Source organism: Nematocida parisii (assembly GCF_000250985.1).
Source record: "Nematocida parisii ERTm1 unplaced genomic scaffold supercont1.2, whole genome shotgun sequence".
In the NCBI taxonomy this organism is placed as follows: domain Eukaryota; kingdom Fungi; phylum Microsporidia; genus Nematocida; species Nematocida parisii.
In genome coordinates, this window is record NW_013524647.1 from 471,120 (window position 1) to 488,276 (window position 17,157).

The 17,157-nt window shown below is 32.6% G+C and overlaps 11 protein-coding genes across 11 annotated transcripts; 5 read left to right on the forward strand and 6 right to left on the reverse strand.

The window, feature by feature from the left end:
• Nucleotides 1-210: 210 nt before the first annotated feature.
• NEPG_00998 (CK1/CK1 protein kinase) lies at nucleotides 211-1,432 on the reverse strand (the record flags this gene model as incomplete). The annotated part of the gene is made up of 1 exon (XM_013203372.1): nucleotides 211-1,432. The coding sequence occupies one exon, from the start codon at nucleotides 1,430-1,432 to the stop codon at nucleotides 347-349; it is 1,086 nt and encodes a 361-aa protein (XP_013058826.1). The 3' UTR covers nucleotides 211-346.
• A 566-nt stretch (nucleotides 1,433-1,998) lies between these two features.
• NEPG_00999 (uncharacterized protein) lies at nucleotides 1,999-4,154 on the reverse strand (the record flags this gene model as incomplete). Its single annotated transcript, XM_013203373.1, has 1 exon — nucleotides 1,999-4,154. One exon carries the CDS (start codon nucleotides 4,152-4,154, stop codon nucleotides 2,070-2,072), a length of 2,085 nt encoding a protein of 694 aa, XP_013058827.1. The 3' UTR covers nucleotides 1,999-2,069.
• A 398-nt stretch (nucleotides 4,155-4,552) lies between these two features.
• On the forward strand, nucleotides 4,553-5,743 carry NEPG_01000 (uncharacterized protein; the record flags this gene model as incomplete). Its single annotated transcript, XM_013203374.1, has 1 exon — nucleotides 4,553-5,743. The coding sequence occupies one exon, from the start codon at nucleotides 4,553-4,555 to the stop codon at nucleotides 5,741-5,743; it is 1,191 nt and encodes a 396-aa protein (XP_013058828.1).
• Nucleotides 5,744-5,834: 91 nt separating this feature from the next.
• Nucleotides 5,835-6,124, forward strand: NEPG_01001 (uncharacterized protein; the record flags this gene model as incomplete). Its single annotated transcript, XM_013203375.1, has 1 exon — nucleotides 5,835-6,124. The coding sequence occupies exon 1, from the start codon at nucleotides 5,846-5,848 to the stop codon at nucleotides 6,122-6,124; it is 279 nt and encodes a 92-aa protein (XP_013058829.1). The 5' UTR covers nucleotides 5,835-5,845.
• A 624-nt stretch (nucleotides 6,125-6,748) lies between these two features.
• Nucleotides 6,749-7,519, reverse strand: NEPG_01002 (uncharacterized protein; the record flags this gene model as incomplete). The annotated part of the gene is made up of 1 exon (XM_013203376.1): nucleotides 6,749-7,519. The coding sequence occupies one exon, from the start codon at nucleotides 7,517-7,519 to the stop codon at nucleotides 6,749-6,751; it is 771 nt and encodes a 256-aa protein (XP_013058830.1).
• A 15-nt stretch (nucleotides 7,520-7,534) lies between these two features.
• Nucleotides 7,535-8,260, forward strand: NEPG_01003 (uncharacterized protein; the record flags this gene model as incomplete). The annotated part of the gene is made up of 1 exon (XM_013203377.1): nucleotides 7,535-8,260. One exon carries the CDS (start codon nucleotides 7,535-7,537, stop codon nucleotides 8,048-8,050), a length of 516 nt encoding a protein of 171 aa, XP_013058831.1. The 3' UTR covers nucleotides 8,051-8,260.
• Nucleotides 8,261-8,885: 625 nt separating this feature from the next.
• NEPG_01004 (uncharacterized protein) lies at nucleotides 8,886-10,353 on the forward strand (the record flags this gene model as incomplete). Its single annotated transcript, XM_013203378.1, has 1 exon — nucleotides 8,886-10,353. The coding sequence occupies one exon, from the start codon at nucleotides 8,886-8,888 to the stop codon at nucleotides 10,335-10,337; it is 1,452 nt and encodes a 483-aa protein (XP_013058832.1). The 3' UTR covers nucleotides 10,338-10,353.
• Nucleotides 10,354-10,470: 117 nt separating this feature from the next.
• NEPG_01005 (uncharacterized protein) lies at nucleotides 10,471-12,306 on the reverse strand (the record flags this gene model as incomplete). Its single annotated transcript, XM_013203379.1, has 1 exon — nucleotides 10,471-12,306. One exon carries the CDS (start codon nucleotides 12,304-12,306, stop codon nucleotides 10,486-10,488), a length of 1,821 nt encoding a protein of 606 aa, XP_013058833.1. The 3' UTR covers nucleotides 10,471-10,485.
• A 35-nt stretch (nucleotides 12,307-12,341) lies between these two features.
• NEPG_01006 (uncharacterized protein) lies at nucleotides 12,342-13,454 on the forward strand (the record flags this gene model as incomplete). Its single annotated transcript, XM_013203380.1, has 1 exon — nucleotides 12,342-13,454. The coding sequence occupies one exon, from the start codon at nucleotides 12,342-12,344 to the stop codon at nucleotides 13,452-13,454; it is 1,113 nt and encodes a 370-aa protein (XP_013058834.1).
• A 659-nt stretch (nucleotides 13,455-14,113) lies between these two features.
• Nucleotides 14,114-14,534, reverse strand: NEPG_01007 (uncharacterized protein; the record flags this gene model as incomplete). Its single annotated transcript, XM_013203381.1, has 1 exon — nucleotides 14,114-14,534. One exon carries the CDS (start codon nucleotides 14,532-14,534, stop codon nucleotides 14,160-14,162), a length of 375 nt encoding a protein of 124 aa, XP_013058835.1. The 3' UTR covers nucleotides 14,114-14,159.
• A 962-nt stretch (nucleotides 14,535-15,496) lies between these two features.
• NEPG_01008 (uncharacterized protein) lies at nucleotides 15,497-17,000 on the reverse strand (the record flags this gene model as incomplete). Its single annotated transcript, XM_013203382.1, has 1 exon — nucleotides 15,497-17,000. One exon carries the CDS (start codon nucleotides 16,998-17,000, stop codon nucleotides 15,570-15,572), a length of 1,431 nt encoding a protein of 476 aa, XP_013058836.1. The 3' UTR covers nucleotides 15,497-15,569.
• Nucleotides 17,001-17,157: the final 157 nt, after the last annotated feature.

A 17,157-nucleotide genomic window follows, 5' to 3' on the forward strand; every position in this document is an offset into this window, starting at 1 on the left:
ATACAGCCAGACTAATACATACAGTATACTTGTATAGTAATAGTACAGTATACTTGTATAGTAATAGTACAGTATACTTATTAGTAGTACACACATCTATATACTTATTATATACCATAGTACTATACATATACATATACATATACCATAGTACATACACTCATATACTACTAATACTATACATACACTCATATACTATGTATACTTATACCCTACTTATACCCTACTTATACTAATAGTACATACACTGTATACTAGTACTATACTAATACCCTACTAGTACTATACATATACTGTATACCTATTTATCCTTACTTATCCTTACTTATCCTTATCTGTTACTGTATTAATATCCACAACAGAATAATTTACGGACTCTTCTCCATATACTCTTCCTTTTTATTATTCCATCTTCTAAACTATCATCAGATACATCTTCTGTGTACCCTTTAAAGACATGCTCCCATTCAAATATGCCATCATCCAGTAACCCGTGCTCACTTAATGCCTCATCAAATATGCTCATAAGATAGTCATAATCAGGTAACGTATCAAACGTAAGTGTGCTCAGATAGTTGAAATATTCAATTATCTGTGCACCTCCTGGGACATCCCGGGTCACTTCCTCTAAACAAATATTCTTCTTCATTTCACCAATTATCCGGCACTTCTCCTTTTTAGACTCTTTCAAACCCTGCCACGGTAACTTGCCCTTGCATAAGTACAGTATAATATACCCAATTGACTCTAAATCATCCTTACGGCTTAATTCATTACCTTCATGCGCATTAACTGACGCATATCTGGGTGTCCCTGTTAATTTCTTGCCATTATTGGTTGCAATATGCTGACCATGCGTTATGAAATTCTTTGCCATCCCTAAATCTATTAAGTATATCTTCTTTGGATCCCTCCCTATCAAGAAATTGTCTGGTTTTAAGTCCCTGTGCACATACCCTATCTCGTGTAAGTGCCTTATTAACTTAATCATCCTTTTGGTTATAATAAATATAGTCTTAGCACAGAACATCCTGTTCCTTATGGCTAGCATATCCTCAATGCTCATCCCTAAATACTCCATGACTAAGTGCTTGTATAACTCAGACTGACCAAATGACTCAATCTGTGGGAACCCTTCTACACCACTGAGTTTCTTATATAATATGTACTCGTTCTCTAATTGAGAGTGCTTTATATCTGAGACCGTTTCTATTTTTATTGCCACTTTCTTTGTGCTGTGTATGGCATGCCCCTCAAATACGATCCCAAAACTGCCCTGCCCAATCTTCTCGCTTAAAATATAACCACCAATTATTTCTCCTGGCTGTGGTAATTTATATTCTAATCGGGTCCTTTTAATTTGCTGTACTTTTACGGGTTCTTGTGGCTTTTCTTTCTCTTGTTTATGTTTTGTCTCTTCTGTGCTTGCCATAAATTAAAAGCTTTTTATTGTGGATGATTAAATTCAGATAAAATTGGAGTGTGCTGTGTGGGCGTATTGGAATAATCGGGTTATATCGGGTTATTCGGGTTATTATACTGATTATTATTGTATATGATATATTATTAGTGTTATTATGGCAGTTTATTACGTATTTGTGTATATAATAAGAGATGTTAGTATTATTTATTACATATTGTGTATAAAATAATGTGTGTATAACCCGAATTATTTGAGATAACCCGGAATGTGCAACAGTTTGGGATTACTTTAGTGGAGGTATGGAAATTCGGGGTATTCGGTTATTTCTGGGATATTTATTACAATTTTATTTTTATTATATTGAAAAATTTTACTGTGGTTTTTTATATATTGCACATTGTGTAATAAGTAAATTATAAAAGTGTACTTTTTATAAAATACTTGAATATATTACACAATGCATTATAAATAATAATAAAAATACATACAGAATATATTACACATAAGATAAAATATATTACACATAAGATAAAATATACTGCACGCTTAAAATTCAAAATATATTCTACATTTACTATAAAATTATGAATTATTTTACACAATGTGCTATAAATTCAAGTCTCAGAGTATTATTATCCGTATAAGCTTACCCCTTGTAAATATTCCATTTCTCACGTAATAACTCATACCCAGGCATGTCCTCAATCTCCCCTGTATAACCATACGTTATCGATGAAAAGTACAAGAAACAAGATATAACACACCCAGTATAAGCATACGCAATAAACGGCCTCCCTTCAAATAACGTCCCAATTGAGAGTATACTAAAGAATAAACAAGGTAAGTAATGGTGTAAGTACAGAATCCTCTTAACAAATAAGAATGGAACATAATGGAATAACCACCCACCAAGTAAGATGTACACCCGACCCATCCTCTTTGTATTATACTTACTAACCGATTTTCGAGTCTTTTTTATTCCGTATATAAAATAGACTAAAACACTAAATATACTGAATACCCCCGTATACCACGTAACCACATTACCAAGCATGGCAAACCTAGGCACAACCCCATCCCACCTGTTGAATTTAAGCCATTTCTTAGGGAATAACCATTGGATTGGAAGTGTCCCCATTGTGTCACTGCCATCATCTGTTAAGTCATTATTGGCAGTGTTCATGGAAAGGTTCAATTCCACTGTGCTCCTTATAAAGTCAATAATATTCATCTGCTTTGGTGGAATATTTGACTTTTCCGTTGTATCTGACTGGTTTAGTTCAATATTCCACACAGATCCATTTTTTATTTCAGGTGTGCAAATTATTTCTCCTTGTTGATAACCCCATTTGGGTAATTTATTTCCCGAATAGGACAAATAACAGTTATACTGAATATTTTTTACATAAAAAAACGTATTTAACGGTTCTACCGTATCTGTATTAATTGGCTCAATTTTAAACACAGTATTCGATAAAATACTATTGTTCATCTCATCCTGTGCCATGGAAATAACTTTCTTACTGGCCCCAAGTACGTTATACTCACCAGGGATAATTTCAGTATCCCGAATTGTCCTGTGGTCAGTATCAGTCACCGATAAGTACGTGTCAGTCTCTGGATGGTGGAATACTAAATCTTCATACGGATGAACATTCTCTGCATTATCACCCACCTTTAAGATCCTCCAAATATTATTATTATCCTTATGTGGGTATACGGTCACTTGCTGACCACCTGATGGGTACCTGTTCATGTGTGAGTGTAATAACCCGGTGCCTAATTTATAATTACGGATGGTCACTTTATTACCGTACATGGCAACCTTATCGTTATTTAATACTTCATTATTGTATAAGTACAACTGAAACCTGCTGCTCATCTCACCATCACCTGGTCCTGATTTATTCAGTATACTGAAGTGTATGTAGAAGCAGAGCATGTACACTGTGACTGGTACCAGGATAAGTGTAATTGCTAGTCTTATGAACATAAGGAGTACTTTAACCCTTTTATTGTATATGTCCTGTAGTAGAATGTATATGGCGTATATGCCCACGTGGGTTACAGTTAATAACCCGACCCATTTAACACTCATTGCACATCCTATTGATATACCCAGGCAGACTAAATCTGTACTTATATATTCCAGCCTATTATTATGCATGAGGAGTCTGGCCAGGAATACTTCTGATAAGCATATGAAAAGGAGTAAGAATGGGTCTAATAAGATATATCTGGATGTACACACGAGTGCATTCTCGAATATGAGTCCGACTGAGATGCATGCGGCTATTTCTCTTTTTATGAGGAGTGTTCTTAGTATGATATATCCACACACTGGGACTGCTGATCCGAATAAGCAGTGGAATATACGCATACCCACATAATCTACACTTTCTGGGTATACGTCCTCACTTGCGAAAATGAAGGATTTGTTTATGTTCATGATCCATGCACTGAGTGCAGTGAGTAATTTACCAAGTGGTGGGTGTACGTCAAAGAAGAACTGTCTGTTTAAGTAATAATTAGCGAACTTACCGAAATGTGCTTCATCCCATATAACAAACGGTGCTTTTTCTATCCTAATTGATCGAATAAGGAATGATACCAGGAATATTATAAAGGCGTCTAATTTTACTGTGCTTCTTCTCTTTTTATGTGTGTAACTGTGCTGTTCTTTGATTTCTGTTGTCTTGAATATTCCATTCTTTAACCTCTCCACTTCCATATACAAATAAACAATACCACCACAAATATTAAGTATATTAAAAGCAGACAAACAGATAATATACTTACATTATACGAATTATGATCACTCTATACAATATATAGCACAATAACTAAAAAATAATAGAATTAATTCTGCATAGTATTAAAAGTATTAGTATAAATTTAATTATAACTTATTATGCATAGGAGTAAAATTAAATTTATTTTAAAAGTGGAATTATACTGAATTTCGTACTATAATTTATAGTAGATGTAGCAATAAGTTATAATTAAATTTATACTTTTTATTATTATGGTTAGTATTATAAGTAATGTAATATAATACACATATACTTATAATTACTAAATTTGTTCTAATAATATTTATTATATTTAATAAACTATTTTTTGTTTTTTATGAAGATTGCGATGATCAGCGATTTCTTTGCTCCTCGTCTTGGTGGTGTAGAGAATCACATACTAAACCTAAGCAAAGAACTGTCTAAATTAGGCCATACAATTATTATTATAACTAATTCATCATCAGGTGGTAATAATATATGCTATGTAGATGGGTTTAAGACGTACTATCTTAACTTGTTCTCATTATTCAGTGGTTCAATCTTCCCAACAATCATATGCAGTACGATACCAATTGTTCAGATACTCCTATACGAACAGATTGATTTAGTGCACGGTCATCAGTGCAGTACTCTTCCTATTGAAGGAATCCTTCACAGTAGAATTCTTGGTATACCCACATGCTTTACTAATCATTCATTAGTTACAGTAGAATCACTCGGTGGAATAGTTACACAGCCAATGTTTCAACTGTGCATAAGGCCCAGTGATGGTATAATTTGTGTATCCGGTGCCACTAAATATAATACAGCCGACAGACTATCCATACACCCAGATAGAATCACAGTCATCCCGAATGCAGTAACAGAAGAGTTTAAGCCCAAAACCATAACTAACACACAGCTAATTCAAACCAATCCTGGCATAACCCGAGTATTAAACATAAGACAATCAAATGGCTGGACAAACAATGAAATAATTATTGCTGTTGTAAGCAGACTAACCACAAGGAAAGGATCCGTCCTCCTCTCAGATATCCTGCCAAGTATCTTCAAGATCAACCCACTCATTAGACTAATTATAGCAGGAGACGGTGAAAAGAAAGAATTACTGGAACAAACCGTGGAGAAGTACAAATTAAAAGATAAAGTTAAGTTTCTAGGTGGTATCCACCCATCAGTCATAAATTTAGTACTAAACCAGTCAAACTTATTCTTAAATACGTCACTAACTGATGCATTCTGTATATCTATAATAGAGGCAGCTGCCTGTGGCTTATACGTTGTAAGTACAAATGTAGATGGAATATCTGAAGTACTCCCTAAGGACATGATTACACTAGTAACCCCATCAAAACAAGGCATTTTAAATGGGATAATTCATGCTTTACCCATAATTAACCAGTACAACAAGGACATTTCCCATAAAAGAGTCCATTTAATGTATAAATGGTCTACAATAGCAGAGAATACGAATAAAATTTACAAAAAAATATTTTATTATAAAAATAAAAATATAAAAATATAAATAAGAATATAAATAAGATATTCAAAGAGAGTGATACTTCTGTTATATTTAAAGTACTATTATTTATAAATTATATTATAATAGTAGTAATAATAAAAGTGTATGAGAGTAGAAGAAGACAAAAAAAAATATTTAACAGAAAAGTATACACTACTTAATGAAGAATGTGTAATAATTCCTGAATTTATTAGTCATTGTATTATAAATAAAGTATTTTATACGCATAGGGTAATAAATCATGGCAATAAACCAGGAATAGAAATAAAAGGGAGCACAGAAAAAATAAAAAAAGAAAGAAATAAAATTAATAAAATTATAAGAGAAGCAAAAAGAATTTACACAATAAGTAATAAATTGCATAATATATTACACAATAAATAATAAGTAGTATATTTTATACTATGTGTAATAAATAATATGCAATATGTAATGTATAATAAATAATTATAATATAATGCACTATACGTAACAAGTAATGTATTTTATATACATAATTTATTATACTATGTGTAATAAGTAATGTGTAATGTGTAATAAGTAGTATATTTTATATAATGACTAATAAATAAACAATAAATTATTTATAACCCAAAATATATTACACAATAAGCATTAAGTAGTATATTTTATACTATATGTAATAACTAATCATATACACACAATATATTACACAATAACTAATAACTAATCATATACACACAATTTATTGTACTATGTGTAATAAGTAGTATATTTTACACTATGTGTAATATATTATGGTAATAATAAACTGTTTTATATTTTAATAAGTAACTTATTTTATACACAATTTATTGTACTATGTGTATTAACTAGTATATTTTACACTATGTGTAATATATTATGGTAATAATAAATTGTTTTATATTTTAATAAGTAACTTATTTTATACACAATTTATTGTACTATGTGTATTAACTAATCATATACACACAATTTATTGTACTATGTGTATTAACTAGTATATTTTACACTATGTGTAATATATTATGGTATTTTAATATATTTCTTGTATACGTCTTCTATTATATCCGTTATAATCCCGTTTACACCCATTTCTATCTGCTTATCTATCTTGTTATAATCTGAGTTGCCTTTACCGTACGTTATAACTAATAAATTGGTCTGCTTAATCTTGCTTAGTAATACAGTATTATTAAGTACTTCATCTGCTTCTGTGACTATCCCGGTATAATCATTACTTATTACATATTGTACAGAATGTTCTGTTAATTCTTCCACTAAGTATAATATATCCTGCGTCTTTTTGATTTCTTCGCAAATCTTTTTGTTAAATGAACTATAAATAATGAACCGGTCTCTGCTATTACTTTTTACACATTGTGTAATATATTTACACCATACATCCACAGGTATCGATTGTTCTTCATATTTAATCTCTATGTTTAAATCTACTGTTGTACTTAATAATACATCTGATAATAATGGTATCCCTAAGGATATAAGTATATCTGAGTGTATACAGTCTATACTTATACCATTAAGTACTAAATCATGGTATACAAATACTTTCATGTCCTTACTTAATTGTACATCTATCTCTGCCATACTCATAAACGTACCACACGTATTAATGGATCCTATTGTATTCTCTCCCTGTGCATGATTTATGCCCATTCCCCTGTGACCTATAAATAATGGAATATTCTTGGTACTCTTCATGTGAATTATAGACTGAACTATCTCCTGTGTATTTATTATACTCCCATTGGATAATTCTCGTATATTCTGTGACATGTTTACAAATATTTTATGTTTGAAGTAATTAAGAGGACTGGGCGTGTTATGGAAATTATTTCTAAGTCTGGGGTGAGGTACTCAGGAATATTATCAAATTATGACAGTAATAGGAATACAGTCACATTATGTAAAGCACGATCATTTGGTTCTGAGAACAGAGTATCCCCTGTTAAAATACAAGTAAGTGAGCAAGTATATGAGTATATTGTGTTTAAAATAGAGAATATCCAGTGTGTAAAGGAGGGTAATGACTGGGTATCTATTACTACTGGTGATAGGGTTATTATAAACCCAAGGCATGAAGTAAGGAATAAGGACCATGCGAAGAGACTATTTAATATGAGAAATGAGTGCAGTACAAGTTGTAAAGAGAGTAATCAGAAGTCATTAACTAAAGGGATAATTATACCAGATGAAGAGTATGATTTTATAAGTAATAATAAGGAATTACAGAAGGATATTGAGAAAATTCCGTATGAGCACAGGAATACGTACGATCCTTCATTTTTTTATGACTCATTACGGTAAATAATACCTATTAGTACAGCAATGGGTATACATAAGTAGTAGCAGTATACTAATAGGTAGTAGTAGTATAGTATATATAAGTAGTAGTAGCAGTATACTAATAGGTAGTAGTACAGTAATGGGTATACATAAGCAGTAGTATAATAAGCATAGTATATATAGTATACATAAGTAGTAGTATATAAGTAGTCTAATAGTAGTATAATAAGCATAGTATAATAGTATAGTATATATAGTATAGTAATAGGTATATATAAGCAGTGGTATAATAGTATACTAATATTAGTATACATAAGTAGTAGTAGTATTACATAAGTAACAGTACAGTATATATTATATAGTAGTAGTAGCATAGTAGTATATGCATAGTATATAGTATACATAGGCAGTCGTATAATAATATATGCATAGTAGTATAATAGTATATATAGGCAGTCGTATAATAGTATACTAATAGTAGTATACATAAGTAGTAGTATAATAAGCATAGTATAGTAGTGGTCTAATAGTATAGTAATAGTAGTATAATAAGCATAGTAGTATACATAAGCATAGTGGTATAGCATATGCATTAGTAGTATACTATTATTATAGTAATATACTAATATTATATAATAAGCATAGTATTACATAAGTAGTAGTAATAGTATATATTATATATAGTATAATAATATTATATTATATGCATAGTATACTAAGTAATAGATTATTTATTATGTGGTGTATCTTATTATATGTATATGTTCTTGTATATTTCTGTTATAACTAATAAATCCGTTAGAATAGGAAAGGGAGTGTATCTATTTAAATAGAAAAAATTTGCCCATGTAAGTTTATGACAGAACAAAAGAAAAGACAGCAAAATATGTTTGCCACTGAGCAGACAAACCTATCTACAGAGATAGCAAAACAAAAACAAGAAGAAAGTGAAAGGGAACCCACACATAACTCTGAAGGGAAGGGGGAAAGAGTGGAGCAAGAAAACACCCAGAATGCACAAAGTGTAAATGACCAGGATGAGGAAGAAATAAATATGGATGAAGTACTTGAGATACCAGATGAGCAGACGACTAATTCCAGTCTTATAGCCGGAGTACTTGTAGTGGATGAAAAGGGAGGAGAGGCAGACTTAGCAGAGACATTTGATAGTATGGGTCTTAGTGAAGATATTCTTAAGGGGATATTCTCTCTTGGGTTTGAGAAACCTTCACCCATTCAGATGACTGCCATTGTTCCTTTACTGAAGGGCCGGGACTTAAGAGCACAGGCACAGAGTGGTACAGGGAAGACAGCTGCCTTTGGAATTGCTTCATTACAGTCAGTTGACCAGAAGTTGAAAGAACTCCAAGTAATTATTATGGAAACCACGAGAGAGTTGGCCATTCAGACATGTTCTGTCCTGCAGAATCTTGGATCATCTACTAACATATGCATTGAGGCCGTGTATGGTGGTGTAAGAATCACAGAAACCCTTGAGAAGGTAAAGAAAAGACCACAGATTCTTGTAGGTACCCCAGGGAGACTGCTGCATCTGATTGAGATGAAGCAGTTGAACTTAAACCATGTGAAGTTGTTCATTTTGGATGAGGCAGATGAAATGCTTAAAAAGGGATTCTTAGAGTCCATTAACCTGCTGTACAATAAAATACCAAACAAGCAGATACAGGTGGGCCTGTTCTCTGCCACATGGAGTAAAGAGGAGCAGGAGATCACTGCCCAGATACTTAATGAGCCTGTGATTATTTCGCTTAAGGATGAAGACCAGACACTTAAAGGAATCAAACAGTACTACGTCAATGTAGGAGACAAGAGAGGTGCAACCGTTGACATGTCTAAGTTTGAAGTACTCTGTGATCTGTATGATAGAGGATCAATTTCCCAGTCAGTTATATTCTGTAATAAGGTTGAAAGAGCCATTAACATCCAGAAGAATATGATAGAGAGAGGATTTGAATGCGAAATATTCCACAGTGAACTCCCACAGGATGTGCGTAATGATGTAATGAAGAGATTTGCAGAAGGAAAGTGCAGAACACTTGTTTCATCCGGTCTGCTCGCAAGAGGTGTTGATGTACAAACTCTTAGTGTGGTAATAAACTTTGACGTCCCCCATGAGAAAGAGATAGAGAATTACATACATAGAATTGGTAGAGCAGGCAGATACGGTAGAAAAGGAACAGCCATAAACTTAGTCTCATCAGATGACATGGAAATGATCAAGAGATACGAGAAGCACTACAATACAACAATTGTTCCTCTTCCCGGTAACATAGTTGAGTCTCTTTAATAAAGATTAAATTTCAACCAAGCTCTATTCTGAGTCACTCTGTGATAATGACTTATTCGGGTTATACTGCATATTATTACTGTATAAATATAATTAAATACGACACGGACAGTCTCAGATCATAAACAAAGATGGAATATTTATTCTATTACATATGCGATGCATTTACTACCTCTGGGTGACTGTCATTCTGCAGCTCTTTTAAAATACTTTCTTTTTCTTCAAGTATTCCCAAGCGGATCATTTTTGCCACTGTTAGGCGTACCTGTGGGATTGCATCTGTGGCCAGATCAACCAGATTTTTAGCAAGCAACTTCTGTACTTTACGTGGCCACAGTGTTTGCAGTACCTTTCCCAGTGCAGTGGCATAAGATATTCTGTGGGCATAGTGCGTACTCTCCTTTAAAAATTCCAATGACTTTAACATCTCGCCGTGTACCCAGGGAGCACCAAAATTAATTGCTATTTCACTGAGTATAGATGCAGCCTCTTTTCTTACCAGCCAGATTGAATCAACGAACATTTTAAAGAATGGCTCTTTAAGGTACTCATAGAAATACTGTTGATCCATCTGCCGGCTCAGTGAAGAAATGCTTTTTAGCACGGCAGTTCTTGTTCTCCAATTAGAACTTTTTAAGTCATTTATCACTGGAGCCAGTGCATCTGTAATTGCTGCTGCACCGAGCTTCTTATAGAGTGTCTTTAGCTTACTGATAGTCTCTATTTTTGTATTATGGTCTTCGTCTGAGAGGAGTCTTCTAATAATTGGAGAGACAAATAATTCCATGTCCTCTTTTGTTACTATTTCTGATATAATAGATAATATATTTGGGACTATCTCACGGACATCTGGTGACTTGTCGCAGGATGCTCTGTCTATAATGTAAAGTATCTTGTTTTTTGTTTTTGGTGCTTCTAACAGTATTTCGGGTGTTCTCTGTATTATACTCTTTCTTACCTCATCCTCTCTGTCATCCACTAGCCTGTCGATATAGTCTAGCAGTGTATTCTGTTTGTCTTCAGAGATTTGCCCAATTGGTTCTTCTGTGGCTGGAGTATGCCTGTCATTCAGTTCAGAAAATCCACTAATTTTATGGCTCTCTTGAGATTGTGTGTTTATACTTCTGGAAGGTGTGCTGCTGTATCTTCTGGTGATTTCTGGATCATCCACATAAACTATTACATCTTTAATAATCTTTGTAGAGCTGCTTCTTACTTTCCAGCTGTTATCCACCGATGCCATCTTAAACACTTCTTTGCTAAAATGTGAATTTGTCTCTGTCTTATCCAGCAAAAGCAGGGGGTGAATAAAGAAACTTCTTACTGTATCGTCTGCATCTTGTAGGGCTGTTTCTACTATCTGCTTGATTTCTGGCTCGCTGTATAAATAAAGCATTATTTCACTTGATGAGAGACACTTTCTTCTAATAATAGGCAGAGCATCCTTTAACAGTGCTTCAAAAAGACCTTTTAGCCTTTTAGGCTCACTGCTCCTGGGAATATCTAGCAAGAACCTACTAAGTAAAGAAATTGCAGATATTCTGTGCATTACAAATTTACTCTCTCCTAGCCTGCATATAAATTCTTGTGCTTCGTATATCTCTTGGCTTAATTCACTTTCTCTTCCTAGTAAAACATTGCTTATAAGAGAATTAGTGGCTATTTCTCTTATTTTGTTATCTCTCGTTAAGAATATTTCTTTATATAGGCAATACAGTGGTTTTACCTCTAAAAGAACCTCTTTTGATATTTTCTCCAGCTGTGTAATGACAGGCGCCTTTGACTCTTCATTTGTATCCAGAATTGTTTTTACAAATGGTATTAAATACTGTACTGTATACCCTTCGCCAATTTCTTTGGATATTCTATATAAACTGTTGATACTCTCTTCTCTTATCTTAGCATTTGATGATTGCATTTTTTCTATTTCTTTCTCAATTTCATCGTAGCTTACTGTATCTCTTAGCATTAACACCACACAAAATAAAAATGCAAAATATACGCATGGGTTATATTTCTGGCAATGTGGTAGAGAAGGTTGTAAGCGGAGGAATAGGCTGGTCACTCTGTCATAATAAAGAGGTTTTGTGTTTGTGCATGGAGAGTACTTTATTCCTGTATGACTTAGTGAGTTTAAGAATACTGAAAAAAATAGAAACAAGAACTGACACAGGAAATAGACTAAAAATAACACTATTTAATGAAAAACAAGAAAATAATGAAGAAAAAAAGTACTGTGATGGGAGACCAAAAAATACAAAATGTGAAGAGTATTCAGTGCATGAGAATAATTCTGGTGATATTTTGGGCATAGGAAATATTGACGAGAATAATATTATCAGAAGAGGGGAGTTTATGAAAGATTCGGATTTAATTGGAGTGGGTTATTTTAATGGTGTATGTGATATAATAAATACTCAGACAGGAGACTTAATTGACAGGCTAGAAGGCGATGAGAGTGAAATAAAAAGTATTTCATTTAATGAGTGCGGCAGACTTGCATTTAGTACAAGACAGGGAAGTATTTGGGTGTGGTTAATGAATTCTGATGGTGAATGGGAGATTGAAGAGATTATTGAGTACAGTGAGAGTGATGTAAAAAGTGTTATATGGCACGAGAATAGTTTAATTTCTGTTGGGTACTCAAATGAAATTGTTATATATAATAGGTGGGAAGATGATGTATGTGGCATTAAGTGGGAAATAGAGAATATATTTAAAATGGACTCTTGTATATGGGATGTTTCTATAATAGAAGATTCTGTCTCTTATATGGGCGCTGTAACACAGAGTGGTATTCTAAAAATATTTAAGAAAGACTATGAGAATACCAGTGACTGGGAAGTAGTTAAAGAACAGAAAATATCTGAATATCCCATTATATCCATGTGCAATGGTATAATTAACAGTATAAAATGCTTTGCAATGATTATTAACAGAAGAAATCTCGCATTGTATTCTGTTGATGGCGTTCTTATTAAAGAATATTCTGTTTTAACAGAGTACGATGAACCGGTTGATATAATCTTTTCAGAGAAATCCTCTTCATTTATTATACTATCATACCAAATACATTCACAAAAGAAAAGAGCCATCATCAGATCTATTAAACTATAATTTACACATATTATTTATTAAATAGCAGTATTATTATATCGTAATAAATAGTCTGAGTTATACATAATTTATAAGTAATTTATTGTACATATTTTATTATCATTATCTGTTTATACTATTAAGTATATTTATCTATTACTAATTATTTCTATTTACTATTAAAATAAAATATGTACATAATTCTATTTAAATATAAAAATGAAAGGATTATAAAAATATAAATTATATTTTCTAATACCATTACTATAATAATATATACTTATGGTAACACCACCACTTAAGCGCACATGCCCGAGGCCGATCCGCCTACACGCGCGGTGATCCCGCCTCAGCAAAATGCCGGGATCTAAGAATCATGGATCAACTTTGGACTATATAAGTAGCACACGCCTAGACAAACATGGGAGAAGCCTAGACAAACATGGGAGAAACAATGGAAAAATTAAAGGAAACATTTACTAAAAGGCTCAGCGCCAATAGCGCCTCAAGAACTCTGCGTCCGCGCACATCCCAATATTCTAATAACCATAATAAAGAGCATCTCTCAAGGATATCGTTATCTATCTTGGACTATGTTATCCGGGCGGCGACGGTGCCTCTCTATGAGCACGGCAAAGAGCCTTATAAGTCAGTTTCACTTTCATATATAATAAATAGTTCATCCTTTATTACTCAAAAATCGCATATTTTACAATAAAAATCCGCTTATTCATGTATGCTTGTGCTGGCCTCTGACATGACCAAGGTCCTGTTTCTGGTCAGGGTCCTAGCCAAATGACCACTTCCCGGTTCATCACTGCTGATCTTCATATTCCAACCCACAACAGCAAACATGATTAAACAGACTAAAACACAAATTACTACAGCTACAACTGCTATATGATCCCTATTACTTCTCCACCATTCTTTTATTTGAAATGAATTATCTCCCTCTAAAATAGTAATGCATTCATCTCTAGTACATTTAACTTGTGAATTTTTCAATCTGTTGTTATATAATATTGGTTCTTGCTCTATAATACTACACCCCTGTAATACTCCTTCATTCATATTTTCTTGTTCTTTATGTGTAGTACTCATCTTCAATGATAAAAATAATTACTATAAAGGAGTATAAAGAATAAATTATTTTTATATTCCTTTCTTATTATTTATTGTAAAGTGTTCACTTTTATGTAATAAGTATAATATAAATAATGACAATTAAAAATTAAAAGTATTCCATATTAAAAGTAACTCATAGAAGAAAGAATAATTAACAGAGAGAATCATTAAAAATCCAATTTATATAATGGATAAGCATAGTATACTCATAAATAGTATGAAATGTAGAGTATTTATTATAAGTCCAATCAAATATTCAAGTATAAATAGGGATTACTAGTAATATGGAGTAGTATATGTTGTATACTAAGGATAGTATATGCTATGATTAAGTAATAACTATGTATAGACAAACATATAAACAAAACTAACTGATTAATATACAGACTATTAATCACATAATGCGACGAGTGTGCATATGTCTACTAGTAGTATGCACTAGGACCAGAATATTAGCACATACTGAGAGTGCATAGGGACTCAAGCAGTTCATATTCTTGATATCATAAGATGGGGAGATGATACTCATAATAAGTGCAAAGAATGAAATAACTACAAGAAAAAGAATACAATTAAATTTAGAAGATAATTGCGAATCACACAAACTGGCACTAAGAATGGGCTAGAAACCACTAGAAATCCATAGGGTTAGCAAATGTTGGCATCACGAAGTAAATCGGTTGTATGTCCATTACCACATTAAATCAAACATCCATGCGTGTAAGTAATTGGATTCTATGTACCTGCATCACATATATAAGTATCTTTGTTGTAGCAGCAGTCAATATAATTAACCTGTTATGGCTGCCTTAGATACATAAGTAACAGCATAAGAAGTATAATAGATAAGTGCGTGGCACACACCAACCATCCAATTTATTAATCCTCTTAAACCATAATAATAAACTGTTTTCTATTAAAATACATAAAAAATTTAAGTCCAATTAATTTTTATTAATCCCAAGAAGCGTATGCCTAATGGCTGTTAGACTTATTGTCCATCACATCTCCCTAGTTATTACTGCTGGTAGGCTCAGTATTACCACCATTCTCTGAATTCTCTATTATAGTGTTTCTTCCGTATCTATAATGAAGGGAACTTGCTATAAAGAATCCAGCGCCGGTTGCGAGTACTCCCACTACTGCACGAGTAAATCTCTTTTTTATAGAGGCACTTCGAGAGAGCCTCATTAATCTTCCAGTATTAGATTTATTTTCCTTTGGGCTCAAAAGATTAAACACAAGGTTTTTATAGAGGTCTACTCGGCGTATAATATAATCTCTGATTACAGGAGAAGGCAGACCAGCATATTTTTCTAAGCCTTTACCCATATGAATATCAATTGTCTTATAGTTGTAATTGAATGCTAATGGATCTTTAATTATAGGCACTCTTTCGTCTATAACTGAATAATTTGATATGAGTGAAGAGTAATCAACATACTGTTCATAATCTTTTGTTATTTCTCTTATAGAATTAAGCACTTTACTGACTAATTTTCTATCTATGTATAACTTTCGTAATATATTCTCTTCATACTCAGAAAGAATAAAGTCTTTCTTCCCTGCTCTGTCTTCATCATAATAAGTAGCTATTTCCCACCGGTATTTCATTAGTAAAGCAAGTGCATAATCAAGATGTGTAATACCATCTTCCCTCTTCTCAAACAAATCAATTTCTTCTGGGTTTAGTTCAGGATATGCACTTTCATGAGCTTCAAATGTTTTCATAATACCATTCAGCATTGTTTTTAGCTTAGAGCTAGTGAATATCCTTTCATTTATTAACATTGATGCATATGTAAAGTAGTCATGTCTTTTAATATTCGGATGTGATAACATATAAGTATACCATTGGTTAACTCTCAGTAATACAAATTTCATCTGGTCTAGTAATGTTTCATTAGATACCAATATTTCCTTCTGAACTTCATCAGTTTCTGACTTTCCATAGTTTTTATTAATCTTCACCATAAATGTCTTTTTTTCAGAAGTGCAATTCTCTATGCAGTTGTCTAATAATAGAGATGTCATTTCTATAATTAGATTTTTATATGCTGCATCATTTATTCCGCATACGTCATACTTTATGTTCTTACGCAGTATTTTCTTATACGCATTCTTTAGTTTGTTCTTAGATGGCTTTTTTTTACGAGCACTGTTAAACTCATTTGCATACTTGCATAACTCAGTATAAACTGCATCATGGTCAATCTTCATAACTACTTTAAAGTCCTCTTCAAGTTTAATATCCTCGCATTCATTTCTAATTGCTGTAGGAACAGTGTACCCGAATATACTTTCCGTATGGGCATTCTGTTGTGTATTATCTGATTGTTCAACTGACTGTATTGGTCTACTTACTTCTGAATTATCACTATTATTTCTTGAACTGTTTCTATCGCTTGTGCTTATGCGTGTGCTTGTGTCTGGATTATTCATTAATTTAATTTAATTTTTTTAGTATATAAACGTTTTAGCCTTAATAAGGTAACTGTTTATTTAAAAAAATATTCTATAATTTGGGTTATTAAACTTATACGGATTATGCATAATATGTCCAATTGGCACATAAAACAGTCATAAACAAATAAAGGAC